This window comes from Callionymus lyra, chromosome 4 (assembly GCF_982586985.1).
Source record: "Callionymus lyra chromosome 4, fCalLyr1.hap1.1, whole genome shotgun sequence".
Lineage (NCBI taxonomy): Eukaryota > Metazoa > Chordata > Actinopteri > Syngnathiformes > Callionymidae > Callionymus > Callionymus lyra.
The window spans coordinates 37,795,774-37,818,001 of NC_141821.1; the positions used below are offsets into that span (position 1 = coordinate 37,795,774).

A 22,228-nucleotide genomic window follows, 5' to 3' on the forward strand; every position below is an offset into this window, starting at 1 on the left:
CCCTTTTTTCTTCTTTCCAAGTCTTTTTGGGGGAGAAGGGGTCTTCTTGGAGAAAACACACTTGCATACAGAAACAAACTATATCATGAGGTGTCTTTCCTAGTTCAGGAACAACAAGGTATTTTTCCAACAACCAACAGGAAGGTGTGTGTTTTCTCAGGGGTCCACGTGTGACCATCATCATTAACTGCATCAACCACATCATTTAGATTTGAATTTGATTCAATCTGAACACCTTTGCCATTATTATCACCATCATCAAAAATATTCACAGCCAACTATATCATCTGGGTGAGTATAAACATTTTTAGTCAGTAAAACTATGTGATCTTTCATTTCCATCAACCTCAGCATTTATCCTCAACAATATCATAATAAGCATCTTGTTGTTGCTCTTTTTCTCAACATCAGCATCATTGTAATTCAATAATTAGAAATATTATTGGAGCTAAAGTTAGCAATGTATTCATTATCCTCTCCTACTCATCATAAACTTCACTATCATCATCATTTGCATCATCACTTACTAAATTTGTATATATATATTTACATTTTATTGTGAAACGATTGTCATTATTGTTAGTACTGCCATCAACACTGTGTTATCATTTTCATATTCTCCGAAGTAACATTAGCCTGTGACTATACATGTCAAGGAAATTAACTTAATATTATATATTATTTATATATATATACTGTATATATATATATATATATATATATATATATATATATGTATCTTAAGGTCTGTCCGTGAACATAATAATGCCATTAAACGGCTCCATGGTATAAAAGAGATTGTTGATCTTTGATTTACTTCATCATCACATCCACATTTTCAACAACATCATTGTCATGCCTGAGCCCCGTATTGGTCATAATTATAATCCTCGCTCTGTTGAATTTTTTAGTTCAAAACTATCATCTACATCCTCATTTAGATCAATTTCATATTTAGTCCTGATCTGCTCACTCCTGACGTCACAGTAGCAATCATGTCATTGTCAAATCATCCCCATCAACATTTTTCATCAACACGGCCAGTTATTTTCATCATTATTTTTAATCACAATTAAAATCATTTTGTTTAACAGTATAATTGTACGACCTTTTCAACCAGTAACCAACTCAATAAACATCTTTATCACTGTCATTTTTTTAGTTTAGGATCATGATCTGTACAATCTTCCTTCAACCTCCTCGACAATTATTTCCATCAAAGAAAATGGTCTTTCATCTTATCACGACAAACCTCTTCACATCCATCACGAGTCCTGACGAGTCTTCTACCCTTTGATTTAAATGCAGCCATGAACGCAGTGATCATGAGTCACTATTGTTGTAGTGATAATAGCCCACAACTGAATCCTAAGTCATCTCCACCTTTGCTCATCTGGTTTCTGACATCATCTCATCAAATATATACCAACCCAAATGCTGTGTGTCGCGCAGGCGTGCAGGCGCAGCAACCAGCCGCCATTGTTGCAGCAGATGCAGGTGTGAGGGAGCGCGAGAGCTTCTGGGTCAGATAGCCTAATAATGCTCTGTAACAGTTGTGTGTCTGCGTGTGTGTTTGTTGTGTGTCAGGAGGATTGGACTGAATCAAACAAGTTTGTTACATCCTGTGAGTCATTTCCGATCAAACACACACCTGAGCCCGGTTCAACCTATTTGAAAAAGTATCTCATTTTAAACCAAAGTCAGAGGCAGCTGAACACGAATTGTGTTCACTCATCCGCCTCTTTTTGTATTTGCTCTCTTTAGAACAGTCTCAAAGTCCCGATCCATCATCGGCCCCTCTTCCACCGAGCAATTTTCCTCCGTGCTTTCGCCTCCTGCTTTTTTTGTTGCTTCACTTTACCTCTTTTAGAGCAGATTTTAAAAAGCAAATTACTTAATAATAATTACGTCATGCAACACAGGCCAGTTGACAAAATGATTTATTCAAAGATAATTTCAAAAAGATTATTGTCATGTTGTTGGGCTGAACTTGAAAGGTAAGTTGATTTCCTTTTAAAGGTTGAAGCTTTTTTTTATCTATTGGTTTCTGATTTGAAGCATAAGTCAAAATTGTGTCAGAAATACAGAGAAATTGAGTTATAAAAATTTATTTAAAATATCTTCTATTGATAAATGTGATTTTAAAGGATGACAAATAGCTAGAGCATTCATTAGTGTGTCGCACATAAACGAAAAGGGGGGTTTTGTAATAAAGAGTACAAAGTTGAATTTTTGTAAAGACTTGTATTGTTCGGGCTAAATCATCTTATTATGCACAAGCAAACTCACGGGTCACTATTGAAGTCAATTATTTATAAACTGTGAAAATAAACAAAAACATTTTTTGCTTATCGTACTCACCTACTCCCATAATGCAATACAGCAGTTAAAGCTCTCATTTTGTTATATTTATTAGATATTTGTGAACAGAGTGCCAAACCCCATTTTTTTATGGGATTTCAAAAAAGCATTGTCACACAGGGACATGTCTCTCTATGTTAGTTGTAGGATCTGCCTCATGAGACATGAGTACATGAGTTCGACCTCTGTAAGAGGGGAACCCTTCTGTCATGATAAACAATAGATACTGAAAAATATAATTCTCTTATAGCCAGTTGACCAGAAGTCAATTTAAAACAAAGGTGCCCACAGAAATTAAACACCAAAAAAGAGATTATTTGAGTTCTTTAATAATACAACTTTAGTAACAAAACAAGATGCATTTTTATGTAACTCATATTATACATGGTTATATATACAAATAGTATGTTTAGTAAAATAGTAAACCTTTATGTTAATACTAGATATTGAATATTTGTAGTTGCTTAAGGCAGTGATGTGTGACAATTTAATACTTTCTGGTTCCATGAAATAACAGAAGAGTATAACTGCAATGTTTTGCAAAGTTGCCACAGGTGTACACATGTGTATTGTTTTTTTGTTTTTTTTTCCAAAATAAAATGAAGGCTCTTGTTGTGTTAGTTTTATCTAGCTGATAAATTCAAAAGAAATTTCACTATTGTCTTATACCCTGTAAATTAAAGTCGTTCGGTGGTCGCAAGCGCTACACGATTTTCTTGGCAGGTCACACAAGAAAGGTTAGTAAAGTGCATCGTAAAAATAATGGTTAGAGAGTCGTGATTTATTTATTTATTGTAAACATTCTGTCTCCCTACATACCTGTTTGCAGGACCAGTTTTACATGAACTTGGACAAAGTTTGTTTTCCACAACTCATCATGTGGTATACTATTTATTGCCTACCATGCTGTCCAGAACCACAGATTGCAATCTGTATTCTCGTCACTGTCAGATCACTGCTTTTTGCTGTTGTTGCTTTTGTTGTCACTTTGTGAAAAATAATTTCCGCTGGAATGAAAAAAAAGACGCATGTGATTAGTTTCCAATCGTTTTGTACGCCACGATTGATGACTGCGATAAGACACATGAGACAGATTTTTAATTAAAGCTCAATATTAAATGGCATCAATCACAAGTTGCCCGAAGTAGCTGGGATAGGCTCCAGTCCAAACCGAGAACCTGTTGTCCTAAATTTGGATGATAAAAAGGGAATTTGGAAAAAAAAACGATTGCTGACATCAAGAAAAGATCGTCAAGTTACCAATATCAAGTTTTTTCAGCAGAATGGTGCAATATTACAACAATATACTGTATGTATTACATCTCTTCTTAACTGTGTCCTGGGTCACTGTTGATGGTTCACTTCTGAGCCTCTCCTGACCAAACTTCAATGTTGTTTTGTTTTTGTTATGTGTAAATCAACATGGGCTGTTTGTGTGTCTTGTTTGAGTGATTGTGTTCACGTATGTGTGACCGTATGTGTGCGAGCCCCGTGTGGCTCTGGCGCTGCTAGTGTTCCTGTCGGATTGGAGCCCCTGCGTTGGAGTAGTGTTCCAATTAAGAAGCTATTGTTTTGTGCGAGCAGGAAAGCGGTGGCAGAGGAGCGCCGGAGTGTATTATTTAACGCAAAAAGACATCTGAGACTACCCAACACTAGTTTGTGTTTCTGCTTCTACGATTCACAAATGGCAGACTACAATAAAGCGGCAGCGCATTCACCCGAAGGCTCTTAAGTTCACTGAAGCGTTTAGCAAAAACTCTTGTCTTCTTTGAACAATGCAAAATATAGTTCAATAACTGAGTTCATACACTTGCAGAGACATAATTATATCCTACAACTTAAGACATCAAACACTCTACTCAGGTAAAAGGACACTTCAAACTAAACCTCCCTTAGAAATCCTCTGAATCTTCTCAGATTTCGCTTTTCACTTATACACCATCGTGAGTTATTGATTATCTGAGGGACAAAAACAAAGTTCACAACCAGGAATAAACATCGCCTGGAACAAATTACTGCTGATCTTAAATGAAGCAAACAAGGGTTTTGTGTTCTTCCTAAGGGCTTTACCGAGTTAAGCTAGTACGTGTCATTTTGAGAAACTTCAACACATTCCATTCCAAACTCAGAGAAAGAAATACTTTAAATCACAACCAATGTTAATACCAGTCCGGGAGGACAATTGATTCAGAACTCTGCAACGAGAATTCCGACCCACTCTAGTAGAAAAACTTCTCCGATCCTTACATCACTGGCTTCCAGTTTTTTTCAGAATCAACTTTAAAATTCTGGTTCTTACTTTCAGAGCTATTCATGGTCAGGCTCCTCCTTACATCAGTGATCTGATCCAGCCTTACACCCCAGCTCAGGCTCTGAGGTCTGTGGATCAGAATATACTTATGGTTCCTGAACACGGTTCAGGACCAGAGAAGAGAAATCCTTCCAGGCTGTTGCGCCTAAGCTTTGGAACGATCTTCCTCTCTCTCTGCGCTTTATTGAAAAGCGCTCTACAAATATGAATTACTTACTTTCCTACACTCAACACACTCTTACATAGTACATTTTGAATCAACATTTGACCCATTGTCACATTTAGAAACACTATTACACAAGTTGGCTGCGATGTCAGACTTCGACTACAGTCATTTTACTTTAAAAACGAGAAAAAAAAACAGTGACTTTTGAACAATCGTGTCTCATGATAAATATCATGTGACGTCCCAGCGTTGCAGGTGCCACACTTTGTTTCAAGATGATTTAAAAAATTAAAAACTAAACTTTCAACATTTGGAATGTTGATTTCTATTATTATTAATACAATTATATTCAATATTCTAATGGAACAAACATATTTCCATATTTAAACAACACTTATTAGCTAAAATTTCACAAGGTTGAATGAACTGAATGAATGACACCTAAATAATGCAGAAGATATTTGAATGGTTTTCCCATGGATTGGCCAACAATCGCATGCAGAGTTCAGGAAATTCACTAATTCAATATGATTCAATAACCAAATTTGTTGTTTTTACACTTACAAAGTTAATAATTTCATATTTATTAATTGTCTTTTGTAAAATAGTTTTTTTGTAAATTGAAAACCATCTAAATCCTGCATCTTCACACAACAGCTTTGGACCATTTTCATTCTCGTTGAAGAAATATGCTTCAGTAAAGACATATGCTCAAAACCTTAAACACACAAACATGCCTGAAAAAAAAGGCAATGTTCTTTGTGTGCGCTTGAAAAGATTGCTGCACTAAATTAAAGAACGACTCGGAATAAAAGCTCATGGAACAGCTGAGTATCCCCCAGAAGGGTGAGAGGAAGTTTCCTGGAGAAAGGGCATCTTTTCTTGGACGGCTGCCACAGTAACATGACCTCTGCATTATTTGGAGACGATGCATGTATGGACGGTCTGACTCCTCGGCCAGGACGACAAGCATCAATAAACTGATCGATGAGGCTCACTCTACACCTCATGGGTGATCCATTATCAATGAGGACCTTCCTCTCGTGCTCATTAACCACATACCAGAATCAATGCGGTCGCTAGGACCCAGGCCTTCTTAGTGGTCGTAGACTTATGGGCGTTTTCTTTTTTTATCAAGGCTTCTTTGTTGCTGTTTGAGAACACACACACGAACACACACACAACACACATTACCAGTTGTGGATTTTAGGATAGCTTTAGGATATAACAAGAGGGATATCTTGTCTTAGCTCTGTTGGAGAATTAGGGTATTCCACGGATCCATACAGTTCCACGGATCAATGAGGAGAATGAAATAAAGAGAGGTTCAGGAAATGGAAGCAGCTGAATTCCAGAAGTGGAGTTGTGGAAAAATGGAACTGCAGCTGAACTGAAAACAAGGACAAAGACTTTTTGTTTCACCGAGGCATTTTAAAGAACAGGCTTTGTGTGTGTGTGTGTTTGTGTGTATGTGTGTGTGTGTGTGTGTGTGTGTGTGTGTGTGTGTGTGGGGGTGTGTGTGTGTGTGTGTGTGTGTGTGTGTGTGTGTGTGTGTGTGTGTGTGCGTGTGCGTGTGAGTGTGCATGTGTGTCCTGTAGCTGTTTTGAGATATCTGTCTAATGGGAACAGAAAACGCAGGCTTCTTATAAAAGAAAACAGAAAAATACTCGAGCAGAATGTTTGCAGTGGCCCGAGATGTGAAATAAGCTGGGAACGAGAGGCTGCTCAGTCGAAGAGTGTCCCACTGTGTCTGAACGGATCCTTAAACATGTCCTAGTGCGACTGGGATGTACAGTATGTACATGGTCACATGTCTGCATCCTGTCACCCGAAAAAAATAGCGTCAGTCAGTCTCCTGATGCAAAGTGCTCAAGTGTGTGTGTGCGTGTGTGTGTAATAGAATAAGATTCAGGTGACAAAGCTGCGATGGGCATCATGGGGCTGGAAAGGCATGAATGCAATATGTTGCTATGGTAACAGTCAATGGCACTTTGTCCACGAAAGAGAGAGAGAAGCAGTCGCCATAGCGACCTTCCAACTAGCTGCCTGAACATTCCTCATGTGAGTGATGCAGTGTCGCACGTCATCATAGCATCACTTCACGTCTGCAGAAGGTAAAGAGGTCCATAGCGAGAGAGAGAGAGAAAGTTAGATTTTCTTAGACAACATCCAGAGGCGCTTTTTGCATCTTTTTTGAAGTTCTTTAAAAATACAATCGTTGTCTGGATGCACCTTTCAAAGTCTATTCAGAGAAGCAGCAAACTCCACCAAGCAAAACAACCCGGGGTTACTCAAGTTCTCGCTCTCATCGTAGCCACTTCAATCTACCTCAAACACTCTGAAAATTCTGAGACCAGCTTGTTCTAAAAAGTTTCTGCTCTCAACTCTACTTTCTCATTCAAATTCTGTTGCTTCGTGTTCTGCACGAGGTTGGACTCTTGTCCTCTGATGTGAACAGGGTTGGTCCGGTCCAATTCCATGCTTCGTTTTCCCCTGAAATGACTGTTCTGAAAAAGAAGATTTCTCTTGTCCACACATATATTATGAGGGTCATTAATATTTGTGGTAGGTGGAGAAATATGTATTTAATATATTTTTTTTGTAGTTATTCCTATTCCTTATTAGTTATTCCTTTAAAACTTCAAAATCATATCCTAAAATGATGTCTTGTATGTCTGTAGTTAAATAAATTCAACCTTGTCAATTGAGCTAACTTTATTTGTAAATTAACTTAAACATATTGTTCTAGTTATTGCCTTTTTTTTAGAATCAGTCGTCATTTTTTTTTATTCATTTATCTTTGAATTCTCCAACCCTGACTGTTGAGAAACCAAAGAGAGAGCAGCCACAAGTCACACTTACCTGATATTTAGGCACCTATTATAGTCAATATTACCAAAACGGTTTTGTCTTGAAAAGTTATGCCGAACTTGATTGAGGGGACTAGTTTTGGGTCCAAATTTGTTAAAAATTAACAAGTTAGGGTGAGAAGCAAGGTAATCCAGGAGAGGCTCGGAGTAGAACCGCTGCTCCTCCGTGTTGAGAGGAGTTAAGTAGGCTTGGCCATCTGGTTATGATGCCTCCAGGACGCCTCATTGGTGAGGTGTTCAGGGCATGTCCCACCGGTAGGAGACCACGGGGCAGACCCAGGAGGGACCGACAAACTGGGCCTCCCTGCTTAAGCTGCTGCCCCGCGACCTGAACCCGGATAAGCTGAGGACAACAAAATGAATCGAAACGAATAAAGAGGAAGACTGTCAACAGAAAAATGTCTGAGATCACTCACCCACTACCATGTTTCTACTTCAAAAAATCCTGCTGTGAATGAATCTGAACAAAGGAACTAAAATATATTAACTTTCAGCATGTACAGTTATTAAGTATGTCAAGCCAACTTGAATAAATTGTGTGCTTTGCTTCACTACAAATAATAGGTTTTCTATCTTCTTTTTTCTGGCTTCAAGTTTTACTTAAGGAGGCCAGCCTTCCATTGATGTGACTGTTTGAAATTACGTGAACAGGATAACCAGTTTGATCAACGTCAACACCGAGACAAATGCCTTGAAGAGAGAGACTTAATCTAAAAATTGAATGTGTAATATGTTTTTTTACCTCATGCATCCAACATCCATCGGGTGTTTGGTCATCATAGCTGTTGAATTTCCAATGCTGGGAGGGAAAAGTCTGGATTTTAGGGAATTGAACTGTATCTGTTGTTTCTGCAGACATCCGAGATCGCAGGAAGAAGCCAGTGATGTTGTTCATTCATGGAGGATCTTACATGGAGGGAACAGGGAACATGTTTGACGCCAGCGTGCTGGCTGCCTATGGAAACGTCATTGTGGTGACCATGAACTACCGCCTGGGCGTACTCGGTAAGTCCATACAGAAGTCATAACGAAACTGTCCTTTGAGGAAAAAGTAGACATAAACTTTAGACCCAGATGTGCCTTCCTAGTTACACATTTGTTTTATTCTCCACGGTGCGGAGAAGCTCCTGACCTTTTCTCCCTTGCAACTGGGTTCATACGTGAGCTCAAACCACAACTGGTTTGTGTATTGGAAAGAGATTTTGAGAGATGATGGAAGTGACAGCGCAGTGGGCGGGAGGGGCTCTTTCTGCCTGTGTCTAAAAATACGACCTGCAGAGATTTTTGAGTTCATTGGAGTTTTGCAGACACACACACACACATAATCTTAGGTAAGAAGTTGAGTCTGTGGTCATTTTTGGCAGTTGCATTGGTGTACGCTAGCATGTGTGCCTCGTGACCAGAAAAGAAAGTGACTTGGGAAGACTCCAGTACACTGCATACACACCTTTTCTTTTTGTCACCATAGCAACCTTTCAGTAGAACCGGTGATGTGCAGAAAGTGTGTCTGCTGGTTTTAGTTTGACTTTGACAGAGGACACACAAACACGTAGAGGTTTATGCGTGTCAATCCTTTTGTGTTGATGTATCGATGCTAACATGCTACGTATGTGTTAGCCGACTTCAACATGGTACATCTGTATAGTTTTGAGCCATTTACATTTGGGAATGGAAATGGGACTCCCTGGTCCGAGAGGTTTTGACAAGTGACTCGTCGCAACTACGCATCCTAAGAAATTCTCCATTTCTTCTCAGGAAGGCTATTGGCTCTTGGCCTATTTTAGAAATCCTCCTGGCCCCTCCCATCAAATATTTAAACATAATTCCCACAATTACTGAAACTGTATCTCAAAATAGCAACTGGTTGTATATCTCCAGCTCAGATTCATTCAAATCTGCTCATGATATGAATATCAACATATCATCGTCATATCTTGGGTTTAAGAGTGTTTTTGCGGAGGAAGGATTGTATCCTCGGCGTGTCAGCCCTCATTAGGAAGCTGCCTCAGACCATTAACTAATCAACCAGCCGTTTCCTGGAACGCAAACCTTTGCTAATTATTGGACCCTAACGAGGCGTGAGTGCTTACCTATAGGGAGGATGTCCACTTAGGTTCCTCTGCATGTCCCTGAAACAGGTATCAGACCAAATGCAAACAGACATTCCTTGATCATTGTTGAGCTACAAATCAAATCCGATCTCAAGGGGTCAGATGCGCATATTAATCAACTCAAAATGAGTTGTAGCGGCAAACAAGAAGGATGCAAAGGTAAGAGCTTATTTTAATGATGTTCTTGTTAGGTTTGAACCCTTTTATATTATGCTTCGAGTAGCTTAGATCGAATCATACATTTGCCTCTGAGATCTGCCATTTGGACTTTCCACTTTCAACTCAACTTTTTTTCTGCAGATGTGCCCTGAGATGAGTGTAGATCATTTTGTAGATGAAAACCAACAAACAGTTGGGTAGTAGAAGCAAAACAAGTGGACGAGTGTTATAACATGGAAATGATAAATGTGTCAAACTCAAGGCCGGGGGTCAAATCCGGCCTGCCAAGTCTTTTTATGGATTTTTTAGCGGATGGTTGGCTCCAAATCAATTAGATTAATGTTCATGTTGATATCCTGACCTATAATGACACAAGTATTTAAGATAACATGACTAGAGATTATCTGAAAGTAAAACCGTTGTTTAAAGACATTTTTAAATTCAATTCAATTCAATTTTTTTTCAAGTGTCTTATCATAACAAAGTTATCTCAAGACACTTTACAGTTGAAGTAAGACTATAGTGGAGAAAGAAAAACCGATCCCAGCAATTCAACAATGAGCAATAATCAAAACACTGTGCAGTGAGCTATGGCGAGGAAAAACTTATTTTTAAAAGGCAGAAACCTCGAGCAGAACCTGACTCATTGTTGACGGCCTCCTGCTTTGACCAGCTGGGAGGAAGGATGGGGGGATAGACAGATGATTTTTGGTTTCATATAGGAGACAACAAACATGGAGATAATTGATAGAATGAGCCTCCAAAAGAAAAGACAATGTTACATCAGATTCATACTTCCTGTAAAAAACTATTTATTTGACTGAGTTTGACAGCTGTAACAAGGTTCGCTTGAGGGTTGCTAAGATTTTAAACAACCAGGATTAAATCCCATTGATTTTGAAAACAATCTAATATTTGTCCCTGTAAACAACTTAATTTCAGCCAGCATTAGTAGCCATGTGTTTCATTAGTTCATCAATGCTTACGACAGGATGTAGGATAAATTACATTTATGATTAAGTATTTCTGATTCAGTCGATTCCACGTATGTTTTACATTCCTCAGCCACATCCCTGTTTGTGCATGTTTTCACACATGATGTGATTCCTGTTTTTTCCTCTTAAGACCTGCAGCTCTGTGACCTTCACTGCATGTTACTGTTTGAAACATTAACACTCAAGCCCCCCTGGGGTTCTCGACTGCCAGACGTTGTGTGAAGCATGATCTAGTGGAGGCCACACCATGCTTCTGAGAAATATGTGTGTGTGCTGAAGATTGGCTAGTTTATAATAGATTATTTGCACTGAATTATTTTAGATAATTCCTCAAAATAATTCATTGCATCGCCACTTAGTGGGTTAGAGGATATTTTTAGTAATTCGATTACGATGTCCATCAACGAGTTTCAATCCAGTCCATCATGAACGTGCTTGGACACCAACGAGGAAGGGAAACACTTGTAATGACCAAATTTGTTTGAATTTGAATGAAAGTTTTTTCAGAGAAATGTATGTTCTTTGTGTGAGTGAGTCTACTACTTCTGATTTCTATCACAAATGAACAAACCAAATCCTTTCTCGTGGTTCATTATGGTTCAGGCCTGTCCGTCTGCTCCTTCAAACCTTCTGCCTGTCCAATCTTCAGCTCTTCCCATCCTCCTAATCCTCCCTCTGCTGTACTTCCTTCCTTCCTGCATCACCAGCTTGACCTCAATGTCCGACAAAGGTTTCCACCACTTCTTCTTGCTGTTGTCTCAAACGTAGGGAAAGGATAAATTCTAAAATAAAAATCATGTTTTATGTCTGTTGTGAAAAGGATTGTAGAAAAGTGATTATTTCAACTTTTATATTCATTTTAAAACTAATTGTAGCCATACTGTAGGATTACTATCTAGTACCGGCTGACCTGTATATCCTGGATATTAAAATCCAAATAGGAATATGATTGGTTAAATTGAATGTCAATTGACATTTTATGGTAGAAAACAAATATTTAAAAAATAATTTAATAGATCAGGGGTCGACAACCCACAGCTCCGGAGCCACATGCGGCTCTCTGAGGGTTTTTTTGAAAATTAGTATTGGTATAAATGTGGATTAATAATTAAAATGTTATGAAGCGTATTTTCCAATGATGCATGAAAAACAAGCAGCTCTATCCTTCACTTAACCTTCTATTCAACCAAAACTGTTACTGTAAGACGTATCTTTGCTGATATAAGAACAACATTAGTTCTTCACGATCGTCAGAACTCTGACTCCTAGCTCCCCCCTCACTCACCTGTCTCACTCTTAAAGGAACAGTGACACAAAAAAATCAAGACCTTTTGACCTATAATTTCTTTCAGCACACATAGAAAAAATCAGTCAGTTACAAACATGTACATTATTATAAATTAGGTTAAGTTTCATAGCAAATAATTTGATTTTGAATGTCCTATTATTTAGTTTTCTGCATTGTTGAAATTATAATTATAATAATAATAATGATTCAACTGTTTTAATGTATATATAACCCTCTAGAGTCAAATAGTGCTTTACATAAGAAAAAGAGAAAAACAAACATGAGTCCGTTCATCAGGACAAACTGCAGTTAATATACAAAACATTGTTATGATAATAATCAATGCTTAAAGGAATAGTTCTGCCAATTTTCAAATGTAACATATTTTCTACTCACCCTCATGCCAAATAAGGGTTGGGATTATTTTCTGAGTAATACGTTCCTTTTTAGAGTTACAGACAATTTTTTTTATTCATTTAAATGTACGAGTGGAAATCAGTTGTTGTCATTTTCATCTTTGTCCAAAAAGACACTTAAAATATCACGAAATCATCTTAATACCTCCATACTGCTCGTTTGTAACAACCATCTTGTAATGAAGCCTCGACATGAGAGATTTAGGCTGACGGCACAAACTTATTTACGTTTTTTGGGAACCATTCCTTATATTTGAGTGTTTTTAAGTGACTTTTTTGGACAAAGATAGATACAAAGCAACCAAACTCCTGTTGCTACATTAAAATGAACATACATTTTTGTCTATAACTCTAAAATGTAACAGAATACTCCAACATTAGTCGACATGAGGGTTAGTAGAAAATGAGAGGAGTTTTAATTTTGGGTGAACTAACACTAAATAAGGTTTTATTTATAGTTTGTTTATATATTATATAATATTATTATTATATAATTTTAAAAGTCAAAAAGAGTTTTGCTACTCGCAGGGAATTATTTTACACTTTTTCATAAACTAATTTGTTGATATTAAAATAAAAAAATAACATTTGATCGGACGATTCCATCTGCTCAATGAAAAATGAAAGTAAATTGGCGTTGGTTTTCTCAATAAAAGAGTGACTTTCTGCAACATTGTTCCTGTTTTTTAAACATCATTAAGGTTTTTTCTCTGATAATGAACAGATTAATTAGATTTGTCTAAAAACGAAGAGACAATATTTCTCAATCCTGCTCAATTCTGTGTTGATATTACACACGACCCACGTCACACGGCATCTGATCAATAACCTCCACTAACAGATGGCCGGGAGCCCACAGGAAGTGACCCTGCGTCCGGACAAGTCTCTGCCAGATTTAACACCTCATCTTCAGAGGGAATCGATCTTCATTTTTCACACTCGTCTAAAATGCCTCTCTTTTTTTCCCATCTTAAAACAAAGCGCTCTAAAATGAGAAATGTATATTACAATATCTGAAAGCTTAACAACATTTTATCGATTTTACTCACCAAGAATTATTACAAATGTGTTTCCTACAACAGTGATGTCATTTATTTGCTTTAGAGACGATCGATACGTCCGCTAATGAAGAGCATCTACAGAAAGACTTGAAGAAATCTTGGAACAAGGATTACAAATAAGGCTGTCTGAGCCTCAATAGGCTGCCCTTTCTTATGTGTGGCAGAATCAATGATCCATTGTACTGCACATCATACGTAAAATGTGTAAAGGTTGTTGTGCGTCACCAGGTTCATCCACGCAGTTTGTGTAATAACTACTGTGTTGTAAGCTTTGAAAAATGTTTCACGCTGAAAGCCAAAAGTCTTTTTGTGAAGATTTGTTGCCAGTGGCATGTTGCCTCCTGGACGTCTCCCCTCTGAATAGTAATGAGTTGATGAGCCCTCATGAGACAGCTGATGATGTATCATGATACAGACCACTAGCTGGCACTCTGGCACAAGTTTTAAAAGGATACTGGGTTTCATGTCATAATCAGACCTTACACTAAAATTTATAAAGCAGAGAGTTTCTTCCAGTGACCTTTCAAAATGAAGACACCAAATCATGATACCTCATCAACTGTTTCATCAGGCCTCACCAACCCATCACTAGTGCTGATCTACACCAGAAAGTGTTTTGTCTGTTTATTTCAACATATATTAATAAGTCTTTTGACAAGTTCAGGCTCTCATTTTCCAAGGTTACCACCTTGTTTGTGTATGAATTGGTGCTGGTTATTCATCAATTAAAACAACCAGCCGGGGACGTGAAAGAGCCCCTCCTAGAGGTGTGATGAGGCGCTTTATAGCAGAGAGGAGGGGAAACATTATAGTTGTTGTGAAACGACAAGCGCTTGATGAGGACACAGAGGCACCATCGAGGAGGGTGGGCGGAGTCGTTGATGAGAACGAAAAGAGACGGATCACAAAAGCGAAAGGGACGGCAATCAACACCTTCTGATTGTCTCAGGTGTCCCCGGGGGAGAGGGATCGATCCGCCAGGATGCAGAGGAGAAAAGGTGGAGGATGGAAGATAAGAAAGGGCGGTCTGAGAATACAAAGCGGCGTCGGATGCTCTCGGGTGGCTCTCGTCGCTCTCCCGGCTACTTCAGGGCGACTGGCCAAGGCGGAGCAGGTGTTTGTTGATGGCAGTTTAAGAAGACTTGTGTTACCAATCAATCATCCCACAACAGTCATTACTTCAAGCGCTTTCAAGCCTCCAGGTAGAATATGGAGGAATAATGGCAGGATCCCGGTTTTCAGGGGTGAACATCAGGAAGGATAAAATAAAGGAAAAAAGACGAAAGTGATTTATATATTGTTGTGTACTTTTTTTAATGGATTTTTTTGTGGTCCATTGTGAATTTTGGCCATTTATGTCCAATTGAATGTGTTATTTAAGTTTAGAAACCTGTTCCATTCTCTTTCCCGATCAAACATATACACACTTTATTCCTTAACTATCAGATGTTGAACAAAATGGAGTCCCTTCCTTTGCCTGCAATCATAAAATTTGGTTGGTTGCAGACTATCGTGCCTTTGGCCTCAAATGTTACACAAGCCACACGTTTGGGACCATTAATAAAATGATTACTCAGCAAAAACTGAAATCTAAGCAACTGTTAGCAAGAAGAAGAGGAAAAATGAGGATGACAGGAAGAAGATTGAGACGGAGATAAAAGGGCATAGTGGCTATGTTTGAGGGAAGAGAGGTGCCTTAAATAGTGAGTGTAGTTCTTCAACTACTACGTAGCCTTAAAGTAAAAGTGAGGAAATCATTTTCCGTCATCATGCATGTCTTTGCAGTGGGTGGCAGACCACCAGAACCACAAGTGCTCCTCCCTGTCATCTCTGCTACTTCATTTTAACTTCAGTGGTTCAGTTCAAAGTTTTGACACAAATAGAAGAAAAGTGTCCGACCAGGAAGAAGTCCCTAATGACGAGCGGCTTCTCTCGCGAGGATGACGACGAGTGCTTTTTAATCAAAGTTCAGTCAGCCATCCCACAAGTGGGAGTAAGAAAGTAGAAAAATTGACCCAATTACCTGCAGACGCTGATTACCTCGTCTGGGAATCATTGAGAAGCACTCAATCACACATACTTCCTGTCAGCAGCTCACACTTTTTCTGTCACTTTGACACACACACAATCCTTGTGCAGTTTCTCAAACACATGAGCCTGCACGAGGACTGGTAATGCGTTTTCCTCCTACTGACATCTCGGTGGTGAGTGTCTTTTCACAGTCTCTGTTTTGCTGATACAAAGACTATTCTTCGGAGAGGAGACTCCCAAGCTTTTATTAGCCACTCACTACAGTACCCTCCCTCTTTCTATCTATGAAAGAAGACACTTATAGACATGTTAAAATTTAAGTGACATCATTTGCACTTAGTTGAGAATGATGTGACATATTTTAGGACTATGCTACTTCAAAAGGTATTGGCCATATTCATGGACACTGTCTCGGACACTCGGACCCTCAACACTGGATCCCTTCAGGGCTGTGTAATTTCCCCCTGGCTCTTCTCCAAGTACACCAACATCTGCTCCTCCAGCCATCAGTCTGTTAAACTGATCAAGTCTGCAGACGACACCTTCCTCATCGGACTCATCTCACACTTTTTCCTGGTCACCACCATCACCAAGGACCAGAACTTCCCACCACAACAATTCTTTCTTCCCTCCCGCAATCAGACTCACAAATACAATGTTCTTTTAAACGTCCACGCTTCTTTAATTGTAATTGCACTATGTAAATAGCTACATTTTAAATTGTACTTGTATGTTCAACAGGTTATTTTCATGTAGCACCAAAACAATTTCCAAATTATTGGACTCCACTTATAATGGCATTATTAAATAATTGTGATTCTGATTTTGATTTTGATCCTGTAATTTTAGAGAAAATGAAGATGGTGGAAATGACAGAAAATACTTCTCGGTCACAACCAACTCGAAGGTTTTTAAGATGTAATTTTCTTGCTAATCTCCATAACATTTGGCAAATTCACCAGGAAATGACTTTGACCCGTTTATACATCATCTATCTAAAATACAGACAATACAATTAAAAAAAACTTGAGTGGGACAGAAGATAAGTTCAGTTGGAATATGGGTCTTACCATTTCAGGTATATTGAATATACTGTATATATTAAATATGGTTAACATTTCATCGTCAATAAATCTCAATGTAAGTAGGGCCATCTGCCTATACCTAAAATTGGAAAAATAAGCTTTAATTCTAGAAACTTTCAGTCCTTGTTATTGATGACATATGGTTGAATCAAAATGGCATATATTTTATTTGGTGGTCTTCTACAACCTTTCTTCCCCCTTCCCCTTGACCAGATCAAGTAACCATCTTTCCTCAACCTTTAGTAAGAAGTCGGTATACTACATACAAATTTGTTGAGCAGTCGGGGATTTAATAAGATAATTGATATTGACTATATGTACAGTATGTTCGAATCATCTTTCATAATATACATAATACAGCTCTCCCCCACGTGTCAGTCAAGGTTTGCCAGCTCTGAATTCTTAACAAACCAGCTAATCATGGGTGTGAAAATGAATTTGTGTATTCACAATCTTTGTTTTGTGTCGAGAAGAAAACAATATTAGCTGAGTTTAATTTGCCCATCTTTCTGCCTGTCAGGTGCAAAACTCTCCCTGGCCAGGGTCAGAGAGGGATGCTAGTTAATGGAAAAACATTATTATCCTCTTATCGGGGTCTCAACAGACTAACTCACGGCCCTGTCATGAAAAACAATATGCCTTTTGTCGTGACCAACATTGAGCGAATCCAAAAAAAAAGGGGCCTCTAGCCTGTTTACACCTTGCATTGTTGTTGAACTTCACGCTGTGATTAAGCTGCATTCTGTAATTAATTGTTTTTAAACCATGGTGGCGCCGTAGTCAAGTGATGCTGGAGTAAGACTGAGAACAAGCGCAGACAAACCTGAGCTTTCAGCGACCTCAAATCATCTTGTCGTAATCACAGCAGCAAGAATGAAGGATTGTGTGAATAATTAGCAGATCTTGATAACGCTGGTATGATTTAAAGGAGGGAAAATGGGGAGAGAATGAGGGGAGCAGAAATGATAATTGAGAGAAAAAAAGGGTGATCAGAAAGAAGAGGAAATGATCAAGAGAATAGGAAGAAGGAAGGAGTTTATGAGCAGGGCTTGAAGGGAAATGGGAATGATTTTTAAGGTAGGAGGGCGTAATGAGAGAGTGAAGACCATAGTGATGGGATGACAGGGTGAGCAGAGAGAGGGAAATGGAGATGAAATGATAATGAGGTAAAATAAACTATTTACGGGGCAGGGTGGAAGAAGAGATTGAGTAAGAAGGAGTGAAGGAAAGAATGGGTGGCAGGACAAAGGGGAACAACAAGGAGATCTGCAAAAGAGATCCAAGAATGGAGTGATGAGAGTTGATAATAATAGAAGTCAAAGACCAAAGAAAGAGAATAATATGAGAGAGAGATAATATTAGTAGAAATATTATATAGTGATGTGTAAATGAAGTGATGAATATGGCGTGTCATAGCTCAGATGGTAGAGTGTTTCCCTGCTGTGACCCCGAAAAAAAAACTTTGTTCAATCGAAACTTGATCCCAATTTACTTAAGTAGTTTCAAATGAGGTATCATGATACATTGTCTTCATCTTGAAAGGCCACTAGATGGCACTCTCTGTTGTATATTTCCCCCCTTTCTTACACCTTTCTCATCTCTTAATTTAAACAAAACCTTAAAGCAGTCTTAGGTGCATGGCAAAACAAAAAGTTTTATTAACCTGACAGGAAATTTCCTCCACCAAACACTCCAACCCTATTCCTGCACTTCAACCTCAGCTTAACCCTTATTTAAGGTCGCTGTATGATTATCGACATTTACAATCAGCATGAACTTTAATTTAATTTAATTTTGAGTCAACCATCCAGTGGGCCATGTATAAAGACTTTGCGGGCCACATTAAGCCCCTGTGCCTTTAGCTGAGTAATGTCTATCCTTAATCGTAATGATAGCAAGGAAGCATAGAGGACTTTTTTTCCCACACAAAGACATTCTAAATACAGACAGCACAGATAAATGAACTCAATGCTTAGGTCTCCAAAGGTGATCAAGAGGAGGATGATGTAGGCAGAGGAACAGGAGAAAACGTGGAATAAAGAAGAGGAGTGTAAAGGTTGAGGCAGTGTGATACATTATCATGTATGAAAAAATGCAGCCAATTGTTAGAGAATAGAGGATCATGGGAGGATGAGTGGGAATAATGGCCAAAGAAGAGACTAAAGAAGCAGTAGGGATGATGAAAGTATGTGCCTGGTTGAGAGTAGACAACAAAGAAAATGTCATTGAAATATGTTGGTGATTGGAAGGAAAACATGTTAATGAAAAGTTGACAGCAGTTTGAAAGGGGATTGGGACTCGGAAGACAAGACATAAGAAAGGGATCAACAGAGAAGAAATAGGGGTTCATGTTGAAAAGGTAATCATTATAGAGGGAATGATGAACGGCGGAGGAAGGATATTGGAGTCTGGAAAGAAAGGAGAGGATGATGGAGGGACAAATGAGGAACTGTGAAAGCACAGAAACGTTAATGGATGGCAGGAACAGGCCTGATGAAAAGTAGAAAGACAATTAAGGAGGGAGGTTTTCATGTTAGGCTGGAAAGAGGTCATTGGATGACGATAAAGTTCAAAAATTGAAAGACATAAACGGATAATAAAGCAAAGAGAAGCCAACCTAGATGAAAAAGAGGATTGTGATTCATATGTGTGAAAATAAATGTTGATATTCCTATAGATCCTGTCTGTGTACACCAGGCAGCAGCCTCAGTAATCATGTGATCAGCAGACCAGCTTCCTGCTGCAGGCTCAGAAAAAAACCTTGTTTTGCTGGCGATCAACTGATCAGAACATGCACTCACACGGGACTGTAAGAAGAAAAGTCCCACAGTGCTTTGCATCTACTTAAGTGGCTGCATGAATGATTCATCAAGGTCCTGGACTCGTTCATCTGACTCATGCGAAGATTCGTACTTTCCCCTCAGTCTGGTGTTGACTTAGAATTTCTGACATTCTGCTCTGTATCACTGACAATTTCAACATGGCTCAACTGACACTGATTGATGTTCACGTGTGCAAGCTTGTTCACTCTTCTCAACCCGGACCAGGCGTCATGTCTTATCCATCATGACCACATCATCACAGACCACCACTCCATGTTGTACTTGGATTTTTGAAGAATCTTGGTCATGGCCCAGAATTTAATGAAGATGTTGGACAACCCAGAAGAACACAAAAAGTTATCAATGTAGCAATAATACTGGTCATTATCAGTATCTAACAACAATGGATTTCTTATTTATATTCACAATGGTAAAGTTTAACACCTTACATAGGTATGTCAATCAACAAAAACAAAAAAGTGACATCATTACAGAATCTAAAAAAAGCAGCAATTCATTAAAAATCTGCTGATGGTTTGTCAGTGTGTTGTCTTGGCCTTTTAACGTTTTTTAAATTGGACGTGTTTTAACTGTGTATTTTTTTTTGTTTGTGACCCTAGTCTGCGAAATGACTATTTACTTAAGTGTCTTCAGGCAGAGTCATGTACGCAGCAGCAGAGTGGGCAGGGGAAGAGTCAAACCTATTGTAAAAGTCATTAAACTGCATAATCGATGAAGGCACAGAAGCACACTCAAACTCGGCACGGCACTCTTAGTTTGAAAATGATGCCAAGTTTCATTGAGTTAGTAGATCGGAACCAAAGATCACAAAGCACAGAGTTATAATATGAAGACATTATATTATGATACCTGATCAGCTGTTTCATGAGGTCTTGTCGACCCATCGCCACCAGAAGGTCTATTTTTCATGCTAGAAATGAACAAACCTCCAACAAAAAGAAGAAGGTCTGTTGTTTGATATCAAGAGAAACAATTTTGTTTAACATATTCCACAATATCTGTGACTTCTAAGAACTCAAGTTTCCTCCTACTTATCTTATCGGCGCTACACGGTTACCTTTGTTCATTTGTGCTTTGTTTGGGCTGCATCAGTGAGTAGATATCTGAGTATTTCTTAAATTAAATAATCCCCTCCTCCTGTCATTATCGATCATTGTCTAATACATCTATAGCGGCCATACGACCCTTCCCTCTTCATTCTAAAGACTAGATAAGGCTAAACAATGGTGAAATAAGATGAACTAACTAAGGTTTGACATTTTTGATAATATCTTCATTCATAAATGAGAATTAGGACTGTCAATGTAAGTGAATTCACCAACTAAATATGAACTATCTAACCATATCTGTAAAGGCTTGGTTTGTACAGAGCAGATGGCATCCTGTCTTTGTCCACATCACACTGAGATTGGCTTCAGTGACACACTATGATAATCAAAATGGCTCCGCATGTTGTGTCAAAGACATAGAAAATGCCTTCACATCTGTATCTGCCATGATTCTACACATAGAACATGAACTTCCATAGTAGTAAGGCAATATCAACACTTGAGGTATCACACACACACACACACACTCGCACCAATACACACACACACACATATTGTGTCACGGCTGACATGTGGAACACCTATTTCACCCACCATTACCCTCTGAATGTGAGTCCCGGCCTCAGAAAGAGCACAGCTAGGTCATAAAGATGACGGAAGTTGAGATGTGTGACAACATGAAAATAGATCAAGGAAGATGATTAAGTGTGACACACACACACATCTGCAGTGATATTACATCTGAGTCTGTATTCAAGAGGCATTAACTGTGAAGAAGGACAGTAAAAATTATAAATCTTTTTTCCTAAAGCTACACCGCTTCAGTCACTTCGTGAAGCAATATCTCAACTATCGATCTCCCTCTTCAGCTATGATGATAATCCATGTTTACATGTTACTGAGCTCCATCAGAACATTATCGATTAGGTTGTAGAGTCCAATAAATGTCAGACTTACACTTTTGAGGCTTCTCTTGTTTGTGTTAAGGGAAAAAGGGACTAATCCTTTATGTTTTAACTAGAATAATATCACTTTTTCTCTTTGTTTATCCATTTATTTAAGGGCAACTGATGTGAAAACCCAACTCTTCTGACTCACTCACATGCTTCAAATGTCAAGTCTTTCTCTACAAGATGAAGTAAATCTCTCATCGGGACCATGTTTTGAAGAGTACTTTAGAAAGTTCTCCTCCGTCTGATATCTGGACAAGAGGTTACCAGAGCAGAGTCCAGTACGGCATAATTATGGGCTTCACTCCTCCCTCTGTTTAAACAATGAGTCCTTTGAAGGTGGATACTTCTTAGATTGATGATGCTCAGTGACAAACCTTGATGCTTTAATCACAGCAGAGCAGCTGTGGTTATGGTAAATAAGTACTTAATCACTAATCGTACTTAATCGTAAGTATTAATTTCCAGAAAAACAAAGTGTTTTCAGTAGGCAGAGCTTAAGCACATTTGTAATGTAAATATTTAAATGAAA

General features: G+C 38.5%; 1 protein-coding gene across 3 annotated transcripts in view; it reads left to right on the plus strand.

The window, feature by feature from the left end:
* The window catches only part of nlgn2a (neuroligin 2a), a 78,289-nt gene that overhangs the window by 41,349 nt on the left and 14,712 nt on the right, over positions 1-22,228 (plus strand). For all 3 annotated transcript variants that reach the window (XM_087790154.1, XM_087790156.1, XM_087790155.1), the window contains one exon: positions 8,564-8,713. In XM_087790154.1, the coding sequence (XP_087646280.1) occupies positions 8,564-8,713 (150 nt within the window). The remainder of the gene's footprint in view (positions 1-8,563; positions 8,714-22,228) is intronic.